The sequence below is a fragment of the Purpureocillium takamizusanense genome, chromosome 2 (assembly GCF_022605165.1).
Source record: "Purpureocillium takamizusanense chromosome 2, complete sequence".
Lineage (NCBI taxonomy): Eukaryota > Fungi > Ascomycota > Sordariomycetes > Hypocreales > Ophiocordycipitaceae > Purpureocillium > Purpureocillium takamizusanense.
Window position 1 is genome coordinate 4,039,410 of NC_063069.1, and position 20,140 is coordinate 4,059,549.

General features: G+C 58.2%; 8 protein-coding genes across 9 annotated transcripts; 3 read left to right on the forward strand and 5 right to left on the reverse strand.

Moving 5' to 3' along the window:
• Nucleotides 1-338: 338 nt before the first annotated feature.
• JDV02_003027 (Mannan endo-1,6-alpha-mannosidase) lies at nt 339-2,021 on the reverse strand (the record flags this gene model as incomplete). Its single annotated transcript, XM_047984109.1, has 4 exons — nt 339-923; nt 1,027-1,271; nt 1,335-1,814; nt 1,931-2,021. 4 exons carry the CDS (start codon nt 2,019-2,021, stop codon nt 339-341), a joined length of 1,401 nt encoding a protein of 466 aa, XP_047840081.1.
• Nucleotides 2,022-5,379: 3,358 nt separating this feature from the next.
• On the reverse strand, nt 5,380-7,412 carry JDV02_003028 (uncharacterized protein; the record flags this gene model as incomplete). The annotated part of the gene is made up of 1 exon (XM_047984110.1): nt 5,380-7,412. The coding sequence occupies exon 1, from the start codon at nt 6,151-6,153 to the stop codon at nt 5,380-5,382; it is 774 nt and encodes a 257-aa protein (XP_047840082.1). The 5' UTR covers nt 6,154-7,412.
• JDV02_003029 (uncharacterized protein) lies at nt 7,101-7,882 on the forward strand. Its single transcript, XM_047984111.1, has one exon. It carries the CDS (start codon nt 7,192-7,194, stop codon nt 7,597-7,599), a length of 408 nt encoding a protein of 135 aa, XP_047840083.1. The 5' UTR covers nt 7,101-7,191; the 3' UTR covers nt 7,600-7,882.
• Nucleotides 7,883-8,482: 600 nt separating this feature from the next.
• On the forward strand, nt 8,483-9,601 carry JDV02_003030 (uncharacterized protein). The gene has a single exon (XM_047984112.1). It carries the CDS (start codon nt 8,637-8,639, stop codon nt 9,462-9,464), a length of 828 nt encoding a protein of 275 aa, XP_047840084.1. The 5' UTR covers nt 8,483-8,636; the 3' UTR covers nt 9,465-9,601.
• A 349-nt stretch (nt 9,602-9,950) lies between these two features.
• JDV02_003031 (uncharacterized protein) lies at nt 9,951-10,400 on the reverse strand (the record flags this gene model as incomplete). The annotated part of the gene is made up of 1 exon (XM_047984113.1): nt 9,951-10,400. The coding sequence occupies one exon, from the start codon at nt 10,398-10,400 to the stop codon at nt 9,951-9,953; it is 450 nt and encodes a 149-aa protein (XP_047840085.1).
• Nucleotides 10,401-10,863: 463 nt separating this feature from the next.
• JDV02_003032 (uncharacterized protein) lies at nt 10,864-11,196 on the reverse strand (the record flags this gene model as incomplete). Its single annotated transcript, XM_047984114.1, has 1 exon — nt 10,864-11,196. The coding sequence occupies one exon, from the start codon at nt 11,194-11,196 to the stop codon at nt 10,864-10,866; it is 333 nt and encodes a 110-aa protein (XP_047840086.1).
• A 2,103-nt stretch (nt 11,197-13,299) lies between these two features.
• JDV02_003033 (uncharacterized protein) lies at nt 13,300-14,830 on the reverse strand (the record flags this gene model as incomplete). Its single annotated transcript, XM_047984115.1, has 4 exons — nt 13,300-13,639; nt 13,740-14,418; nt 14,486-14,621; nt 14,705-14,830. 4 exons carry the CDS (start codon nt 14,828-14,830, stop codon nt 13,300-13,302), a joined length of 1,281 nt encoding a protein of 426 aa, XP_047840087.1.
• Nucleotides 14,831-17,000: 2,170 nt separating this feature from the next.
• JDV02_003034 (uncharacterized protein) lies at nt 17,001-19,461 on the forward strand. Of its 2 annotated transcripts, XM_047984117.1 has the most exons (2): nt 17,001-17,376; nt 17,441-19,461. In XM_047984117.1, exons 1-2 carry the CDS (start codon nt 17,187-17,189, stop codon nt 18,646-18,648), a joined length of 1,398 nt encoding a protein of 465 aa, XP_047840089.1. In that variant the 5' UTR covers nt 17,001-17,186; the 3' UTR covers nt 18,649-19,461. The 2 variants fall into 2 exon arrangements, with proteins under 2 accessions (XP_047840089.1, XP_047840088.1); XM_047984116.1 differs by having other exon boundaries at nt 17,001-19,461.
• The last annotated feature ends 679 nt before the right edge of the window (nt 19,462-20,140 follow it).

A 20,140-nucleotide genomic window follows, 5' to 3' on the forward strand; every position in this document is an offset into this window, starting at 1 on the left:
TCGTGTACGTTACACTTGAAAGGGCCGCCATGGCGTGGCGCACCCAAGCAAAGTATATGTCAATCGTATGTGCATTCTACTCGGTTTTCTATAACCTCAGTGAGTCCCATGGATACCACCGCACATCATGAAGCCAAAAGGAAGAGCGAAATAGAAAGCTATGAAGGGGTGTCACGCCAAAAACAACGATGATTCGCACATTATGAAACGCCACCAGTATCCAAACGCCGGCACATGCACACGATCCCGCGCGCCTCAACGGCCAAAGCGGGACGCAATGACAAGAAAACCACATCTCCTCGCCAGATCCGAGTCCCCGCTCGCATGGCGCCCCTCGCCTAGTCAAACATGCTCATCCAGACAAATGTGCCCAGGGACCCGCCGACGAGCAAGAACGTCAGTATGCCGGCGCCGGCCCTGTCGGCCGTGGTGATGGGCTTAGGGGGCTTTTCGCCATTGTCGGCGCCGCCGCCGCCGGGGTTTGGGTTGCCCTTGCTGATGCCGCCCGTCCCGTTGGTGACGGGGACGGGCGCGTCGTCAATGAGCAGCGCCGAGACGGCGGCGAGCACGTTCATGGCTTCGCCGGCGCCAGTCGTCTTGTCAACGGACGGGTCGACGTAGGAGCCGCCGCTCCAGTAAAAGCCGCAGGCGCGTCCGGTCTCGCCGCCCGTGCACTGCTTGACGGCCGCCTCCGTCGACTTGCGCAGCGTGGGCAAGATCTTGTCGCGCGTGTAGGGGGCCACCTGCGTCACCACGGATAGCCAGCGGTGAACGTAGCCCTTGAAGGACAACATGTCGGGCGAGCAGGCGCCTTTGCGGCCCTCGCAGGGCACCTCGTAGGCGATGTCCTTGGGGAAGAAGTTTTTGAATGTGGACTCGATGAGCTTATCGACGCGGTTCTTCCACTTTGTGTCGCCGTTGGTCTAATTCATTTCATTGCGGTCAGTTCAGGTTTGGAGCAACGGTGAGGTGACCCAGCTTGGAGGACAGAAAACAAGAGGCGACGAAAAGTCGGTATCAACGTACATAGTTGTACATGAAGGCGGCACCTTGCAGCATGACGCCGGCGTTGTACGAAAAGGTGGCCTTGTTGACGTCGGTGCAATTGGTATCGACATGAGCGCCGTCATAGACGTGCCAGCTATCGTGGTCAATATAGTTCACGTTCCACAGCCAGTCCCATGTCTTGTCGGCCCAGTCTGCGTATGTCTGGTTGCCCGTATAGCGGGCAAGGCGGGCCCCAATGTTGAAGAAGCAGCCATTTGCGATGGCTGTTTGTTTCGCAAGAGAGAGTCAGCGTCAGTGGGCAAACACAGATGGGTAGCAAAACGCACTGTTCTTGTAGTTGTAGCCGGCGTTGGAAAAGGGAATCTGCCAGCGCAGGCCGCCGTTGCAGGTGGTGTCGTGGCGAGTCGGGTCGGCCATGGTGTGCCAGACGGCTTGGGCAAGGGCGAGCCACTGCGGCTGGTCATCCGGGGGGTTGGGGAACTTGTTCTCGGCGGCGAGCATGGCTGACATGCCCCAGAAGCCTTGGTCGTCGTTGCCTAGCGAGGCGGTATGGTTGGCGGGCATGTAGTTGCGGTTGTCGCCGACCTGGTGCAGCATGCCCTCCATGATGACGTGATTGTAGCTGGCGTCGCCAGTCCAGCGCCAGTAGTCGATGTAGGTGCCCATCATGGCGCCGCCCTCCCACCAGTAGTAGGGTCCTGCAGGCGGAGGGCCGGGCAGCGTGCCGGGGATGCCGCCCGTCTTGTTTCCCGGGTAGAAGAGCATGAGGTCGTATGCGAGTGTGCGGGCCGACTGCCGGATGTTGTCTGTTGGCGGGGTGTCTATTAGCCAGGCTGTTGTTGTTGTTGTTGTTGTTGTTGCCGCTGCTTTTGTTTTTTTCCCTGTGAGGAAACCTGTTGTGGGCTGAGGGGAATCTACACACCTGGCGTGTCTATCTTGTACGTCTGGGCATCGGCGACGGCAGCAAGGAGGGCGAGGCCCGCGCTGAGAGCGAGGCTCCTACGAGAGACCATGGCGTTGTCCTTGCGCGCCTGGCCGAGTCTATCGTGAACAAGGCTTCAAGCGGCGGGGTCGGGGTTTGGAGTCGCGGGTCTCCCGTGGCCGAGTGCGTTATGTTGCCAAAAACGGAGCGCGGGAATAGACCGGAATATCGCAGATATGGGGGTCTGGAAGAGAGAAGCGTGGAAAATTGGAAATAGCGGTGGTTGAAGCTTGGAAGCGAGCGTTGCGGTCGGGGCGACGGCGGCGGTGATGGTGATGATGTCTGGTGGGCAAGATGTCGGAATCAAGTGATGCCAAAGCGAGCGGCTGGCCGGGGCGGCGCAGAAACACAAGGGGGTCGAAACAAGTGCCAACGAATGAAGGCGTCTATATCAATCGTGGTGTGTCATGGGAGGAGAAGGAAGGAAGGGAAGAATCACTCTGGGGAAGCAAAGGGAGGAGGAGGCGGGAAGAAGCGTCAAGCATCACAGCAAGTGGAGCGTGCCGAGTCAAGGTGGGGAGCTTTTGGCGCTCATCAATGCTACAGTCTGGTGCCGTACAGGACAGTACAGTACGGTACACGTACCTAGTACATGTTTGTGGAAAGCAAGCAAGCTCAAAATAAAGACACGGGCAGGGCGGGAAAAGGGGGGGGGGGGGATGAGGCCTCTGAAAAACACAGGCAGGCGGGCCAAGAAAGGTTCTGCAGGCACTAGGTACTCATACTAACTTTCACGCTCCCAAGCAACCGCCGATGGAGCAAGTTCCGCCAACAAAGATGGCGGTGGGCGCGCGCGCATTCATCAACCTTAGTCGCTCGGCCAAGAGCCACCAAGGGGGGGCTGTGCAAGTCCAGGCGGCCAAGCAGATGCGCGGGCTGCGCCTTGGCGGGTGCCATGCCGTACATACAACGCAACCATCACCCGCCGATCTTGTCTCCTGTTTTTCCCCGTCTCTTTCTCTCTCTGTTGTCTGTCGCAGGGTTTCTGGACGAAGTGCATTGGACCCCCCCCCCCCTTTCCCCCCTTATCTGACTCGGTTCTCCGCCCGCCCTTCCGACCTTGGGGGATGAATCACGGTCGCGCTGTCGATGACCACTGTAACGTATTCTCCACTACGTACCAAGGTACCAAGTGCAGGAGAGACATTACCCATACAGTATATACCACTGCAGTCCGCCCTTGGGCGCGTGACAGACGGCTGACGGACGGCGGGGAGCCGTGACATGCGCCACACACGGCCCCCCTTTGGCCCTCGGTTGAGATGGTACATGAACTGTGCTTGGACAAAACGGTATTCTTGAACAGTCGAGGGAGAAGAAAAAAACGGCAGAGGTCGAACAAGATCTTGGTCGGGGGCTCGTTGACCGGGCTTCATGGTGGGCGGCACAGGCTCGTTAGAGGGCGAGGGAAATTTAAGGTAAATGTTAAGGTTGGCGGGTCCCCCTTTCCCAGACGGGACAACCTATAGGCGGGCGGCGCCTCGCGCCTCACCACCCAACAGCTGCAGCCCCTGGCCACAGCGGCCAACAGCGTCCTCGGCGCCAACAACGGAAGCCCCCCCCCTGGCGCCTGCAAAATGTGGTTAGCGCCCACCTACCTTATTACCTACCCATCTGCCATCCTTTGTCTCGCCTCGCGACTGAATGCTTCACACCCTCTCCTCCCATGACCGCGACACTATTCGAAGCGACTGGCGCTGCATCTGGCGTGGCGGCTGCTTGGCGACTGGACGGCGACGATGAGACCAAGGGGGGGCACGTCGCCCGCGTTACGCGTACGTTCCACGTATAAGCCACTAACTTGGCAAGTCGCAACTAGACCGGCCGCTCTTGGCCCGGCGCCGGAAGGCTCGGGGGGCGTCGCGTCATATTCGCTTCGAGAAAGAGTGCGGTCGACTTGTCGGCGGTTGATGAGAATGGCCCGCCCTTGTGGAAGAGCGTTTGTACCTGAGAGAGGCGGCTCTAATAGCATCACAGCAATCTGTCGTGCTGCCAGGTGGCACTACGTACTCACAGTGGCGGGAATGCCGCACAGCACGTGTGACCGCCCGGCCGGCCGACCAGAGCCAAGCTGCCTGCTGAGTGCCCAGTAAGGTAGTACCTTACCTAGGCACTAAGGTAGTACCTACTAAAGTAGTGGTCGGCTTCAGGCCTCTGCGAACCCAAAGTCGGCGGGCAGTGTGTGTCTAGTACTACTAACGTACCGATAGGCCAAGCGTATACTGCCCAGTACCAGGTAAATAACCATCTCGGTTCTTGCCCCCAGTTTCATGCGCCTTCGTTGCCATTACTGCATACTAACGTTACTGGGCGCATTGTGTTGCCAAGGTCCCGACACGAGACGACGCCAGGTTGTGACCCATCAATACCAGTGCCCTTCGTTACACAACCCTCCCCTCCCAGCGCCGGCGGCGTCGGGTGCAGTCAAGCCCGCTGCGGCGTGGCGTCGGCGGTGGCACACGTGCGCTAAACTTTAAACCACATGCCGCCGGCGCTTGCAGGGCAGGGTCCAGTGTTGCCAGCCGCCTGGACGGACCCCGGCCCCAGCACCTCAAAGGGGCCTCGTGAGCGAGCCTCCCCTGGGAAAGTTGGGTGCCAGAAGCCTCCATGCCGGTGCCTGGCTACTAATAAGGTGCCTTACCTAGGTAGGTGCTACTAAGGTCCAGCTGTGAAAGCGCTGGAACGTCGCTGGAGCGATGGAGTGTCTTGGAGCCCCAACCTTGTACCTAAGGTAATAACGTAGCGGGCTATCGGCATATTGTTGGGTGCGCAACTCCAGCTCGCTACTGCGCACACAAGGGATCCGGTGAACGCGGCCGTTCCATCGCCAGCGCCTTCAGTTCCACCTCACCGTCCGCCAACGCACGTCACTGACTTGCATCTGTTGTTGGTCGACCAACACCACCTACGCCGCTGTCATGCCACGAACGCCATCATGGCCCATGCGAGGCGCCTGCCTGCCTGCCTGCCTGCGCCGTCCCACCATGCAGGCTCGCTTCCTCCCGTCCACCCCCTGGTCCAACCCTGAAAAGAAAAAAGAAGCAAAACAGAGAGAACCAAGCGGCTGCGACAAACGGCGGGACGTCGCTGCGACACTGGCAAGCTTTTGCATGGATGCCATCAATGCGAATACCAACAGTCTTCAATACCAGTGCCAGCCCCCCTCGCGATAACGACGCCCAATGTCTCGGCGGCTACTGTTGTAACAGGTACACTAACTTGTAAAGGAACCTCAGTACGTGTACGCACTTGTTTCTGGTGAGGGCATCGTTGCCCTTGATCACGGGACCGATCCCCGTGCACTCTCCTCCCTCCCTCCAAGCATTTCCAGCTTCGCCATCCCCCAACAAACGCCATCTCACCTCGACGTGCGCCGCCGCCGCCTCCCCCTAACCCCCGAAACCCTCCCGCAGGCCTCGCGTCTGCATCGTCACGAGCAAAACCACCAGCGCCAAGCCCCGAAGCCCGCATGCCGACCCGCGCGACCACGCCCATGCTGCCGCGACGATGGCGCACAGCGAGACGAGCGCTGGCCGCGCCTCGGTGACGATACCTTTCACGTCCGACACCGCCTCTGTGATACTGTGAATAGACATTTTGCTCTCGCCACCAGACTTGCAGCTGCATCTGCCGTTCCCAGCCCCCGCCGGGCTCGAGTCCGAGCGCTCCTGCGGCCCTCCTCGCCCATCATCGACATGCGCATTCCCGAGCCACGAGAGTTGCGAGAGCTGCAGGCGCCCGCTGTCATCGACGTCCCATAGCGACAAGACAGGCCGCGGCCGCGATCCTTCCCAGGGACTGTGAGCCACCGTGGTATCTAAAGGGGGCTCCTCTGGTGGCGGCTGCGTCATGTGTCGCGCCTGTGACAGCGTCTGCCTCAGCAACGACATGCCCTGAACTGTGGTCACGGGCGCCGTCCACGCGTGTCGGCTGATGTTTTCATTGAAGATCTGCTCATCGAAGGGCCAGTCTTCGACGAGCGTCTCTGCTGCTGCTGCTGCTGCTGCCGCCCGCCAACGCTGCACCATCTCTGCCTTGAGTTCGGGAGCTTTCTGTGGCGTGTCTGGCTCGCCTTTCGCCCTCCAAGACTTGCTTGAAGGGGCGTCGCAGCGGATGAAGCGACAAATGGTGCCCGCGATGGCTGCCAACAACTGTGCGCGCATGATTGTGGCTGAGCGTGCGTGCGTGTCGTAGTTTATGGAACATACGAGACCCGAGCCACAGACCAGCGGCTCGGCACCGCAGGGGACAAGTTGGTCATTAGGTTTCGTGCCTGCTCGTGGGTTGATGCTCTCCACAATGATCCCGTGAGAGAACGATGGGGCTCGTCTACTTGAAATTGCTCGCGTGGTTTGGCATTTGTACGCCTATTATATGACGACCAGTATACCGCTGCGTAGGCGCTGACCGCGCAAGCTGCGTTGTCAACTGCCTTTTAGCATACGCACTTGTCACCATCCGAGGGAATGCTGTCGCATGAGATGGGCCTCGTATCCTGATGAGTGTATCCTCGCCGCCTTGAAGCGGAGGTGTGGGATCAAGCCGCCATCCCGCCATTGGGGGCCGGCTTCGCTCGGCCTGGCCTCGTTCCGTGAATCAGCACGAGCTTACAGCCGTGCACCCCATTGCGTTGTGACAATTGCCCAACAGGCCAAGGCCCAGAAACTGGCACCGGCGCCTCCAGCTGGTCGTGCAAGGACACAGATTCCTACGGCAAGCCGGGCGTTGCGTGGTGGTACTGCCGCCGAACGCGCGGAGCACGACCCAGGACGCGGCGCAAGACGGCATGATGCCTTGCGGTCTGCGATGTAGTATAGATAGCCGATGCGCTCAGACCGCGGCGATTTCGTCTGTAGTATCGGCAATGCGTCTGGGCTTGGCCAACATTTGGGCAACCGATTACTTAACGACTGCTTCAGTCAGCAACACGGGCCATGCTGGACGGAGGCGGGGGGCCAGCATGGACGTAAAAGACCACCGCAGAAAATATGATGGCAAGGATGGGATTGGAAACTCCTAGGCAGATAGTGTAGAGGCATCTGCGCTTGACGAGCTATATAAATCAGAGGATGGGCCCCGCTCCGGCTCTTCCTAAGGACCAACCATTGCCAGCAACAGCCTATCACCACCTTCCCCATACCAGAGACAAAGGAAGAAAAAAGCAAGAAGAAGAGAAGAAGACACAGCAAGACGTCCCGAAGATGCGTCTCTCCGTTTTCCTCCTCAGCCAGCACGCCGCTCTTCTCGGCCTGCTTCTCGGATCCCTCGGCGGGCAGGCACAAAGGGCTTTCAACTACACGGTGCCGGTGTGGAAACGAATGTTCACGATTGAATGCCCGGAGAACATCCGCAATGATTGTGACACGTACTGGATATGCAGAGACCGCGGCAGTTGCGATGAAGACGGTCAATACGTCGCCTATGGGGACATCATCCGCTGGTGCAAAGAGTGCTGGTGCGAGCCGCGGCCGGAGGAGCCTCACAAGACGGCGACGAAGAGGCTCGCGTTTGCGACGGACATGCCGGTACCGGATCCACCCACCAAAAAAAGAAGGTCGAAGGATGTGGAGCAGCAGCCAGAGCCTAAGGGATGCTGCATCCTACAGTGATGCTGCTGCTGATGGTCCTAACCAGCTACGTGGCACACATGCGGAATAGTGGTCGGGCGCGGCTGGGGATGATGCTGGTGCCACTACTACCTACTTCGTACTGTGCTGCTACTACTGCTGCTACCACTACTAGCAGTGGCTTCATGGGGGCTGCCGATGGAGGTCACGGTAGGCCGGTGTGTTCGATGAAAGGGACCAACAGTGATAGACGGACGGGCAATGCACGTGAAAAGCAGGAAAATCCGAGCACAATAATCTCTTTTCCTTTACTTTTTATTACGAGAGGTCCTGGTATAGTGATGTCGGCATATGTCAAGTGATATTCGTTAGGCATCCCATCTCAATTCTTGACTGCTCAAACCCGTGATCAAACAGTTTCCGTTACCCAACAAATACTTTGTTACGTCGTTGTTTCTGGAAATTGTTATTGTTAGCAACACACACGTTTGACCCGGATAATGCCTATTACTGGGTACCCCTTAGGTAAACTCATTTGATAATTCACGAGGATAACCACCCTCGCAATCTCTCCTGACCGGGTTCCCCTCCGTACCCGGCAGACGGCGACGGCAAGTTGTTACTTATTACGACAAAACCGGGAGAATCGGGGCGGGGCGCCGGCACGAACTGGCCCGGCGCTAGACCCCAGAATCCCGATCGGGACGGACATGGCTCCATTGAACGACGTCAATGACGTGTCGTCGCCGGACGACGACGCCGCTGTGGGTAGTAACTTGGTGGACGGGCCTTCGTAATTACGGGCGCCATGTATGTACGGAGCGAGGGGTTGATGTGCCTGTCTTTAAACATGCGTTATGGGGGGCCAAGTCGTATAAAGGTACGAGATGTTGCCCAGCTTTTGGTCAATTGTCCAGAGTCGAAAGCCAGCGCGCATCCTTATTTATGTGAAGTGTTAAACGCAAGTTATACGACCGCCGCGCCCCTACACAGTCCACGAACCGTGATTTTATACCACCAACGCGGACGTTATATTTCCCACCATATACATACATATATAATATACGAAACACGACGACATGCCCGACACGCAGCACCCCCTCGACTTCACCTGCGCCCTCGTCACCGGCGGCGGCGGCGGCATCGGCAAGGCCATCGCGCATTGGCTCGTCTCGCGCGGCAAAAAGGTGCTCCTCGCCGGCCGCACCGAGTCCAACCTGCGCGCCGCCGCCAAGGAGGTCGGCGCCGCGGGCTACTACGTGCTCGACACGGGCAGGACCGACGACATGCCGCTGTTCGTGGAGCACTTGACGTCGGAGCACCCGGACCTCGACTGCCTCGTCAACAACGCGGGCGTGCAGCGGCCCCTGGATGTGGCCAACGACGATGTGAGCGACTTCCTCGCGCGTGCGGATAACGAAATCAACATCAATATCCGCGGGCCGCTGCACCTGGCCATGCTGCTGCTGCCGCACCTGCGCAACAAGAACAAGAAGAATAACGGCGGCGGAACGGCCACCATTGTCAACGTCTCGAGCGTGCTGGGCTTCGTGCCCTTTTCCATCATCAACCCCGTGTACAACGGCACCAAGGCGTGGCTGCACTTTTGGAGCATGAACCTGCGCACGCAGCTCGCCCAGGCGGAGGGAGCCGCTGCCCCAGGCCAGCTGCGCCGCGTGCGCGTCGTGGAGATTGCGCCGCCCATGGTGGCGACGGACCTGCACCGCGAGCGCGAGGACCCCGACGACAACAAGAAGCACAAGAACGACAACACGCTGGCGGTGGAAGAGTTCATGGACGAGGTGGCGCGCAAGTGGGAGGCGGGCGAGGAGATGATCACGGCGGGGCCGGGCAACGCCATTGTTGGCAAGTGGTATGATGCGATTGGGAAGCGGTACCCTGGTTGAGGGGCTGCGATTGATGGGGGTGGGAAAGGGCATTTCTGGAAAGAAAGAAAAGAGGCTGGTGGTGGCTGGCTGGTGCTTCATGTGCTCGGATGATGCCTGGTCGTGATGTCTCTGTGCTACTTGGCGGCGGGTGGTGGAATGTTGAGGGGGCGGGTTGCCCTGGTTTCTGTCTCTTGTTGAAGCAGCCAAGCCATGGCACTGGGATAAATCTCTAGGCAAAATTCATCTTTTACTGGATGGCAACCATTCCGCAGTTTCAGTGCAATAAAGCTAGGGATTACTACTACTACTACTACTACTACTACTACTACTACTAACAACTATACTTTGTTTGTGCGTTACCTACTCGTTATTCCGAAGCATGTTCGTGCCATCATGTCCGTCCCATCTCAGCCCGTCAGTAAACCCCTTTTCTTTTCGGCAAGCTTCGTAGTTCGACTGGGCTGCGTGGGTTTCCGTGCGTGCGTACTACCGCCCGCGCTGCTTCTAAGGCAGGTTCTGGGGAGTGTAGCTCTGGTCGGGCTCAACCACCTTTCCGTCCTGGACCTGCTTGTCCGTGTACGCAGGCCAGGTGATGAGCCGCTTCTTGTTGTCCACGACCGACAGCGTCGTGAAGCCATTGCCCTCGCCAAACTGCCCGCTCCAGCCCGACGTGATGGTGTAGTCGCCGCAGTTGCTCGGGCCGGCCGGGTTGGCGCGCGAGGCGTGCGCCTGCTTGACCACGTACTCGCACTGCGTGGCGGCCTTGCCGTCGTGCGGGTTGATGCCAAACTTCCACGTGCACGAGCTGTCGTCGCTCGCGCACTCGCGCTTCATCCCCTCGATGGTCCACTGTGCGCCAGAGGCCATCATCGACTTGCTGGCGGGCGCGGGGGCGGCCAGCGCCGAGGAGGCCATGAGGGTGGTGGCGGCGGCGAGGATCTGGGTGAGCTGCATGGTGGATGGTGGGATAGTGATGTGCGGTGGTGTTGTTTGTGTGTGGTGTCGTGAGATGCGGTAGGCAATGGTTTGTATAAGAAGGTGATGGTCTCGAAAGGTAAGAGAGACTTGCTGTGATGCTGAGGATGAGGATGGCACTCTAGAAGAACTCCTCGACACCAAGGCGAGACACTCGCCTCTCTTATATATGCACCTTCCCCCCTCTCTCCTCCCTTTGGACCCTGTGTCGACGGCACGCTCGCACATGCAGTCGTAGCAGCACATCTCCAACAGCCGGACAATGCCCCCCGGTCTCACTCGAACCTATGACTTCACACCCTCCTTCCTCTGGCCTTCTCCCCGCCCACTGAGCTGGCGCCGCCCACACGGGAGTCCCCTTTTAGATCGACATGGGCCCAACACGGGGTGATCGGCAGCCAGCTAAGGGTGGGCCGCCTCGTAAAAGAATGGGCGTGGCCGCTTACTTTTTTTCTTCTCCAATTCTCCCCTCTTTCTGCGCGGCGGATGGGACCTCACAGAAGGGCGAAGAGTAGGAGGAGGAGTATGGTGCATGTTTGTTGTTGGACTGCAAGGGCGGACCCTGCAGGAGCGCATGACTGATGATTTGAGGATGGTGATGGCAGTGGTGGTGGTGAGTGGAGGTAGTGGTGGATGATGTCGGCGATGCAATGGCACTGCCGGGTCCGGGTGGCTTCACCCGCCGCCCATCCGGGAGACCCTGCGACGGCCCAGAAAGGCAAGGAGCCCTTTTCCCGCACCTCTCGTGATGCCTGCTGGATGCTACTCTACCCATCGGGACCCTATTAACCCCCCCACTGCCCGACCACCCGAGTGACGCCAGGCCCCTCGTATTCCACGGAGCGGTCTGCCATCTCCTTTAGCTTGGATCGAGGACGGCGGGCCTAGCTCAGCATGTTAGCATGCACGTAGCCGCATCAGACGGAGGTAGGCAGCTGAGTTCTTCTGGTCGGCCGCTCCGCCGATGGGCATTGAATGCCTTCGATTGGCAACTGGAGTGCATGTGGTTCTGCCACGGATCTGGCCCTCTTGCCACCCCTCCACCTCTGCCTGGTGTCCGTCTGGGAGGTGGGAATCTGCGGTTGAGCCCAAGCCGAAGCACCACTCACGATGGACGATGTCAGCATAGTCAGGCAACGGCACACACACCCCCTTTGTGCGACCTTCGATCGATCACCCTCGGGAATGAGATGAGGACGTGCGGCGGACATTGATGGCCAGCCACCGCGAACATGGCAGTACACCTTACAAGGGTGGTCAGCCTGCCTGGATTCACCGAGTGGTCGGTGGAACGACCCTGAGCCATTGATGCCAGCTAGCTGTCTTGGAAACATCAATACGCTCAACTATCAACAAGGTCATGCCATGAAACTATGGAACCACAAGCACACCGCCGCAACGGCGTAAAGGCGAAATTTACGCCGACGCCAAGCAAGACTGGAAGACTATTCCCAGGCAGTGCTTGCGAATACGATGGAAATGATGTAATGATAACTGGGGATCTCACCAGACGTTTGTCGTGGAGCACTGCCCCGTCCGAGTAACGGAAATTGAACCGATTAATACATATGCTAAGGTGCGGGAAGGCCACGCATAATAACCCGAGCACCCATCCCCGATTCCCCGCCATTCTCCGGTCGTTTCCATGTGCCGCTCGGTGTGCATTCATGCGACGTCACATCAAATAGTATAGACCTTGCCGGATCGAACACTCTCGGACCCACGCGGACATTAAAATAAATAAAAATAGCATAGCACAGCCAGAGCCTCGAATCACGCTCTCCACGCGATAATTATGCATAGTGTTGGCCAGGTCTCGCCACCACGGCCATCAATGGCCGCACGTCGGTACTTTTGCAGCTCCATTCATTGTACTTTATGGTTCCGTCCAAATGTCGTGCCACCTTTCCCGTGCAATTGATGACAGTCGAGCCCGATGTTGAAGCGAATCGCATAAATGGCTGGGCGAGGCCTGGTCACGGCAGCGACAACATTTACGCCAAGGGACTTGCGGCCCGCGGTGCTGTATAGTAGTGGAATGCTAGGAGCCAAGTGGTACCAATATAAAGAGCACATGTGTGTGGTTGTCATATGCCAGCGCGGGCATTGATGTGACGAAAGACGATGTTGGACAGGAGCAGAGTAGGCAAGCAAGGTCGTCGTACAAGCGGTCCAGACTGGAGTCTCGAACCTCTGTTCTCGATATTACGTGCACTCTGCGAACGATGCTATGGTCCCTTTTGCTATCATTCATTGGACCGGAATAGACCCCGATAGAACATGACATCGGAATCCTGCTAATTTCCCCCAGGGCAGGCCTTTTAGAGTACGTCGTGAAGAACCCGAGCAATACGCATGTGATTCATTGCGCTGCGATTGCTGAAACGCCCCATACCATTTGCCTTGAAGTCTTGGGTAAGCACCTGGACGGGTTTGCGCCTGCGCTTCGACAAGCCGGCTTGGTGGGTCGCGCAGCTTCATCTCGGGCGGCTTGGCTGACGACAAGTGTGAGTCTTCAGGAAGAGTGGTATCTCCCAGGAAGTGTACCTGCGGAGACGGCCGTCAGGGATGAGCGCTTCCAATGTGTTTGTATCGAGGTCGAGACGAGGCCATCTCGATCGTCTTGAGTGATGGCAGGCCGCATAATGTGATCGTGTTGTGCCTGAGATGTCGTGGACGATTGTATAGCGCTTGATGATTGTGCGCGTCAACGTCTCAGCCATGCGTGCCTTGGGCGATGCTGAGGGAAGAGCATAGCGCGTCAGGGGGATAGCAACCCATGTAGGTATACGGCGTGCTCTGTTGCCCCCCGAGCTGTGAGGCCTTCTCGTGCCGCTCCGTTCTGTATTTCGATACGCAACGCAATCTCTGGCTGCCATCATGTCCCCCATATACGGTCTTGAGTCGTGCTCGCGTGTTCGCCGCCGGTGGGAGTGTGCCACCCAGGGTCTTGCAAATCAATCGCGACATGGTGCCCGGCCTTGCTTGCCGCCGGCTCCCTGTTGCCCTTCTCATACGACGCCCTTCTGGACGAGCCGAAGATCTTGGGGAACAGACGGACGAGGATGAGCCTCAGCGACGGCAGACACGTGCATATCATGCCGACGTTGACTTCGATGATGGACCAGTACGCCGTCTCCCATTGATCCCACGTCGGGTTATTCGAGTTGGCGAACAGTATGAGGGACTGCAGCCGTAGGATCGACACGACCGTGACGCTGCATTCAACATGTAAGCAAGTGGGAGAGCTGGTGGGGATGTTCGCGACCGGTAGAGCGCTCGCTGCCCTGCGAGGTCCGTAGGGGAGAGACAACGTACAAAGTGCCCAGCAGAAACATTATAGCCACGCCAATCTTCTTCTTCCAGTGCAGCCGCAGCGGAATCACCTGGCTGAGCGGAAGGCCAATCATCCACAGGTCGATGGCGACGCCGATGGCCGCGTTCAGCCAGCCAAAGATGTTGATGTTGACGCACGTTCCGTGCCCGGCATCGAGATAGCGTCGCCAGTAATAATCGATAGGCGAGCACTGGAAAATGGCCGCAAGGACAAACGCGAATCCATATAGGATGTTGAACACGACGGTAGCCCATAGCAGTTTCCGCACAATAGGCCCCGAGAAGATGTGCAGGTAGAACAGGGAGAGGCTGAGCTTGATGAGCGACATGCCAGCAAAGTAGAGTATCTCTAGGATATAGAGGTAGAGAGCGACATTCGAGACCTCCTTTGTCGTCAGAGTCCAGACGTCTTTTCCTATGCCATTGGCCGTTAGGCCATCGATGCCGATGACCATGCCAGCGATACAGATGGCCACGGTGCCGGCGATGGCCCAGTCATCGGAGCCGAGCCGCGCGGTGGTGCTGAAGAAGCGCTTGAAGACGAGGCGCACAATGACGATGACGAGCGTGACAACGCCCAGGGGGATGATGGTATCGTTTATCTGCGACGTCTTGTCCCGCACAGGCGCGCCGCAGGCCGTTTGGGTGACATTTATGGCTGCTGCATCATCGTCAGTGTTTGCTACGAGACGCTGTATTGATGCTGATGACGGCTTTGGCCCACGTACCAAGCACATCAGAGAATGGGCATCTGGCTTGAACGCAATCCCTGGCAGCATCCTGTAGCGCCGGGTTGGAGCATATGCACGCGAGATCCGTCGCGGTGCATGTCGCATTCGCAGCGGCCGAGGCCAGACACGGAGCCTTTACCACCAAAGTCGTTAGCACTCATACGCCTCGACTATTGACCACTACGATCATGATGGCCTCTATAGCAAAACACTCACAGCGCAGGTCGGTAGGCTCATAGTCAGGTTCATCTCAGCGACCGCTGCCCGCGGCGCAACGTCCCTGATACCGAGCCACTGCGGCAGCGCCGCGGCCGCGGATAGAGAAAACAGCGAGGGGCCCATCGCCGCGACCAATCCAATCCATCGCATCCAGCCCAGCCGAGGAGGCGACGGCGGCGGGCTAGCGCTTCTCTGCCGGTGCCGAGCCGTGGTGTAAGCGGATGATCCGGGGATCTCGTTCGTTCGTTCGTTCGACGCTGTCAGTGTGACGCTGTTCGGGCTGTTGTGCGCAAAAGGCACGGGAGGAAGAATCGTCGCGAGCGCAAAGGGGGACCGGGTATATACGACTTTTACAAACGTACGGCTCGTGACTCCATGTCGAACGACTCGACTGGAATCCTGGTTGCGCCATGCCCGCTCAGTGAATCTTGTCGCCAGCCACGCCAAAGTCAGTTAGGGGCGGCGAACTCTAGGCCACGGAGGGGTGAGACCATGCCATACCAAGCACCCAAGCCCTCCCAAGCGTCGCACGGTCCGCGACCGCCGGGGACCGTTTCGGGGTCTCTCTCCACACAGCCGGTGTAGACCACGGCAGCGCTACAGCTGACACCACGCCCGCAGGCTAGTGAGTGCCGCTCGGCTGTCATTCGAAAGCCTGGGGCTTTGTTACGTGCTGCCGAGAATGCTGCTTCAGCTGATGATGGATATAGGAATCGGCCCGCGACCTCTCGTCGGGGGGCGCTGGTGGCCAAAATTGAACGGTCACACACGAGAGCACTCGATGGGGGAGCCCGGCGGAAAGGGGGGCCGGACGGCAGTTCAGCCAAGGAGGCGCAAGTAGTGCCTACCGACTTGCCGGTTCTCAGGTCTGCAACAGACGCCTCGTGCTGGACTGGACTGATCATGACGTCTCCCGCCAAACGTCTCCAGGTCGCGGGGCCTCGGCCCACGGACGTGGCGCCGAGTCAAACGCCAGCTGCCCACCCACACCCGGAGGGGGGCGACCGGTGGCGGCGCTGCCAGCTTGCCACAAAGGCCGCGCAGACGGTTCGGGAATCGGCGATTGGCTGGGGTCACTTCTCCAGGCGGCGCTGAAAATCCGGAGACGTCTGGTGGTGATGGCGGTGGCGACAGGCCTGCGTGGGCGGCGGCTGGACTAATAAGGGTGCAGCTGTCGCAGCGGCTTTCACGACGCGTGTGGAGACTAAGACTGGTGCTTGTGTTAAAGGGACTTGTAGGACTCGATTGACTGGTTTTTATATGCGCGACAGGCGGATGACGAGCCTCATGTTTCCAGACAGCCTGTACATGCACACGCGCCTGACTTCATGTTGATGATGTGAGCAGCATGGCTCACTTTGGGGGTCGCCATCTCGTTTCGCCATATCCGGGGTATGCGTTACGGCTATGATGCTGCGCTGGATCAGGTATTGTCTAACCCTCATCCATCTTTAAGTAAGCTTCATCCTTCACTTTGCCAGGACCCAGGGTCACGTTCCGACATCAATAATGCCACGGGGCTGTCATGAGAGGCCGCAATAACCCCACCGCGACATTTGGGCAGCACGAACAATGAAAGGCCAATCTGAGCCGCGTGTAGCTGCATGTGCGTGTTTATTGAATATGTTGTTGTTGTCATGATCCGACTATACGACCACAAGCAGAAGATATGTTCAACCCCGCAACATTGATGGCTGCGGTCGGCATGCTCGTCGGACACACTGGAGACTGAGCAAGAATTCAAGAGGCATCCCACCTAGCCTTCTTGTACCTGACTGAAGTGGACAAATGACCATCTTCGTTGCATATGGTGCCTAGCTTTACTTTGTGTTCTAGCGGCATGGTTCCGCCGATTACATGTAAGTCCCGTTGTCATGGGACAGGGGATTCTCTGGATGCTCATATCAGATGTAAGTGCAGTGCTGTAAATGAGAGCCTCCAGGCCTGCTTGAAGGTTTATACGTTCTAGCTTCACGGCGGGCCATGTCTGTATCCCAAAACATACATGTCGACATATCAACTGCGCTGCATGTGGTCTCTCAGATTGAACCGCTTTCGAATCGCTCTCGTACATGGCTACGCAGCACATCTTTCAGACAGCGCCGACCCCGCTCTCCCTCTCTCTCAGTGAATCCAAGTAATTGAGTAAAAGTTTCCTCTTCACCTGCCAATCCGAACCTGGGCGACCGCAGCATTGATGCGCCGTATCGCTTCGTTACGATGCCCCATTGGGCAAGTGCTCACACGAGCTCCGCCTCTACGTCACAAGTGCCTCAAAAAACAGCGATGTCGGATGCGATTCTTCACGTCGCGTTAATTCCCATGCGTCGACCCACATTCAACAGTCATCTTCTGTTTGGACATTGCATCTCATGATCTTCGCCTCTATCGAGTTATCGCACTCTGCGTTACTTAGGCAACCCAGCCATCGTTGTCTTTTACATGCACCCAACAGCATAACGCCTCACCTCTCCTCGATATGTCCGTCGCCGAAACCCGAGAGCTCGATGAGTTGAGCCACGAGAACGGCAGAATCTCACGCGGCGATGACGACATGACGGAAACCAGCATGGAGCGCATGCATGGAGACTCGCTGCCGCCTACGGATCACGGACGCGGTGCCTATCTCGCCCTCGCCTGCTGCACCGTCGCTCAAGCTCCCATTTGGGGTGAGTTTGGCAACCTCGAGCGCGTTCCTTGACGGTCCCCCCCGCCTGGTCGCTAAGAAGACAGGGTATTCGGTTTCGTTTGGCATCTTTCAGGAATACTACAGCAGCTCGTCGACCCGTCTCGACGCCACGCCCGGTGCCATTGCGTCCATCGGCGCCGCACAGATGGGTATCATGTATCTGATGATGCCCGTCGCCTTTCTCGCCCTCCATCGTTACCCTCATCTTCGGCGCTGGTGCGGACCGTTGGGCCTCGTCATCACCGTGGCCAGCATCTCCGCGTCGGCGTTCGTCAGCTCCGTCGCGGGTCTCATTGCTACACAAGGCGTGCTTTACGCGCTCGGATGCGGCCTGCTCTTCAGTCCCATCTCCATGTACATGGATGAGTGGTTTGTAGAGCGCAAGGGCTTTGCCTACGGCGTCATGTGGGGAGGCAAGTCGGCCGTCGGGGTTGCCATGCCGTTCGTCTTCAGCGCCCTGCTGCAGCGGTTCGGGCTTCGCGCGACGTTGCTGTCGTGGGCCGTGGCCTCGGCCGTGTTGACGTCGCCGACACTCGTCTTCCTGAAGCCGCGTGTGCCGCTGCCGAGGACCTACCAAGCCCGACCGCTGTCGTTTGGCTTCGTCCGCCACGCGCCGTTCTGGATGATGCAGATTGGCATCATCACCCAGTCGTTGGGATATCTTATGCCGAGCACCTACCTCGCCAGCTACGCGTCCGCCATCGGCCTATCGTCCGTCACGGGCCCCGTGCTCCTGGCCCTCTTCTCGCTGGCATCCGTGCCCGGGGCCGTTATCCATGGCATACTCGGCGACAGAATGTCCGCGACAAAGGTGATACTCATCTCTTCACTCGGCAGCGCCCTGCCGGTGTTTCTTCTCTGGGGCCTCAGTCGGCATCTCGCCAACATGGTGGTCTTCGTCATCCTGTACGGCTTCTTCGCTGGTGGCTTCAGCTCCACGTGGTCGGGCATGCTGCACGAGATCAAGCGCGACGACACCGGGACGGACACGGCCATTGTATTTGGCATGCTGCTCGGCGGTCGGGGCGTAGGTTTCGTCCTGGGCGGTCCTGTCAGCGGCGCGCTTGTATCTGCGGGTGGCGCGCTGACCGGTGAGACGCTGGGCTACGCGACCAAGTACGGGCCCATGATTCTGTGCACCGGCGTGACGGCCATTTTGGGGGCGTGGGCGCCGTTTTGGAAGATGATTAAGATTGCGAAATCGAGATGGATTGGCGCTCATACAGCTCGCATCTCGGTCCGTCGTGACTGAAGCGTCGAAGGGGGAAGAGCGGCATCGTCAGGCGACATGGCTTTGCATGGATACGACACAAGCATTTTGTGATTAGGGCGAAATCGTAGGGTGGCTACAAACGGGCATTGACAGCAAAATCAACCTTATTGCGCTTCGTTTCTTGGTCGCTGTTGTGCAAAACGACGCCTCAGGCGGGATGTCCGCGGCCTCTGCGCGCTCTTTATGTACGAAGTACAGCGCGGCTGGTCTACTGCTGCTGTTGCATTCAAGATTATGGTCCATGCAGACAGCGTCACAATTACATCAAGACAAGCAGACTCGCCGAGACACTGTCTACTAAGTTAATACCTCAAGTTCCTCATTCAAATCCGGGACTCCGTCGACTCTTTGACTTGCGTCTACCATCTATCAAGAACAACTTTTGACGATGATCTCGCTCTCGCTGGTCTTGTCAGCGTGTGTGTCCGCAGCCGCAGCCGCCGGCGACGCCTCGAACCCTCACCACTCTTGCGTCTGCTTCCTATCCTCCGGCGTATGACCGCGCGGTGCACTGACGGCGCGCAGTGTGCCGACTTGTGTAGCCGAGACAGCCTCCACGGGAAGATACTGACTCCTGGAAGTGCTGCCTACGATGCCCAGCTTCAGATGTACTACTCCGCCAACGCGGCGCAGCGAGCCTGGTGCATGGCGCTCCCTGAAAACACATACGACGTTCAGGTCATCGCCCTCGTTCTCACACGCCATAAATGCCCCTTTGGCATAAAGTCAGGTGCTCATTCAGTATGGAAGGGCTCAAATGGCATCGCCGAGGGCGTGACCGTTGACTTTGGTGAGACACATGGGTAGATGGGTGAGCGAAGAGGAGTCCAATGAGAACTAGGACGCTTACAGGTTGTGAGTAGCTCACATGAATAAAACGGCCTACGATCCAAATACAGGGATCGTGTCGATTCAGCCGGGCGCTCGATGGGGTTCCGTATACGAGGCGTTGAATAAGTATAATGCGACCGTGGTGGGAGCTCGAGAATCCGCGGTGGGTGTTGGCGGCTTCACCACAGGCGGTGGTGTAAGTTTCCGACCTGGGGGCATATCCTCATATCAACATAAATGAGCCTGCCCTGATCCGTGGCACACTGAGATCAAGACTCATAGCCGCGCATCCCCAACTCCACGATTTCTTCATTTGACTAGTACACTGACAGCAGCAGTACTCTTTCCACAGCAACTCGCACGGAATGGCATGCGACGCGGTCGAGAATTGGGAAGTCGTGCTCGCCAACGGCAGCGTCATCAACGCAAACGCGCACGAGCACGCGGACCTATGGAAGGCCCAGAAGGGGTCTTCTGGTAACTTTTGCTTCGTCACCAGGATCGACCAGCGTGAGTGCACCGCGCGAATGGGACACAGCTACGTCTAGACGATCACGTCGAGGCTCACAGTGCACTCGGTGCCGCAGGGGCTGTTCTTGGAAACCTGCTATGGGCTGGCTACACAAGCTACAACCTATCA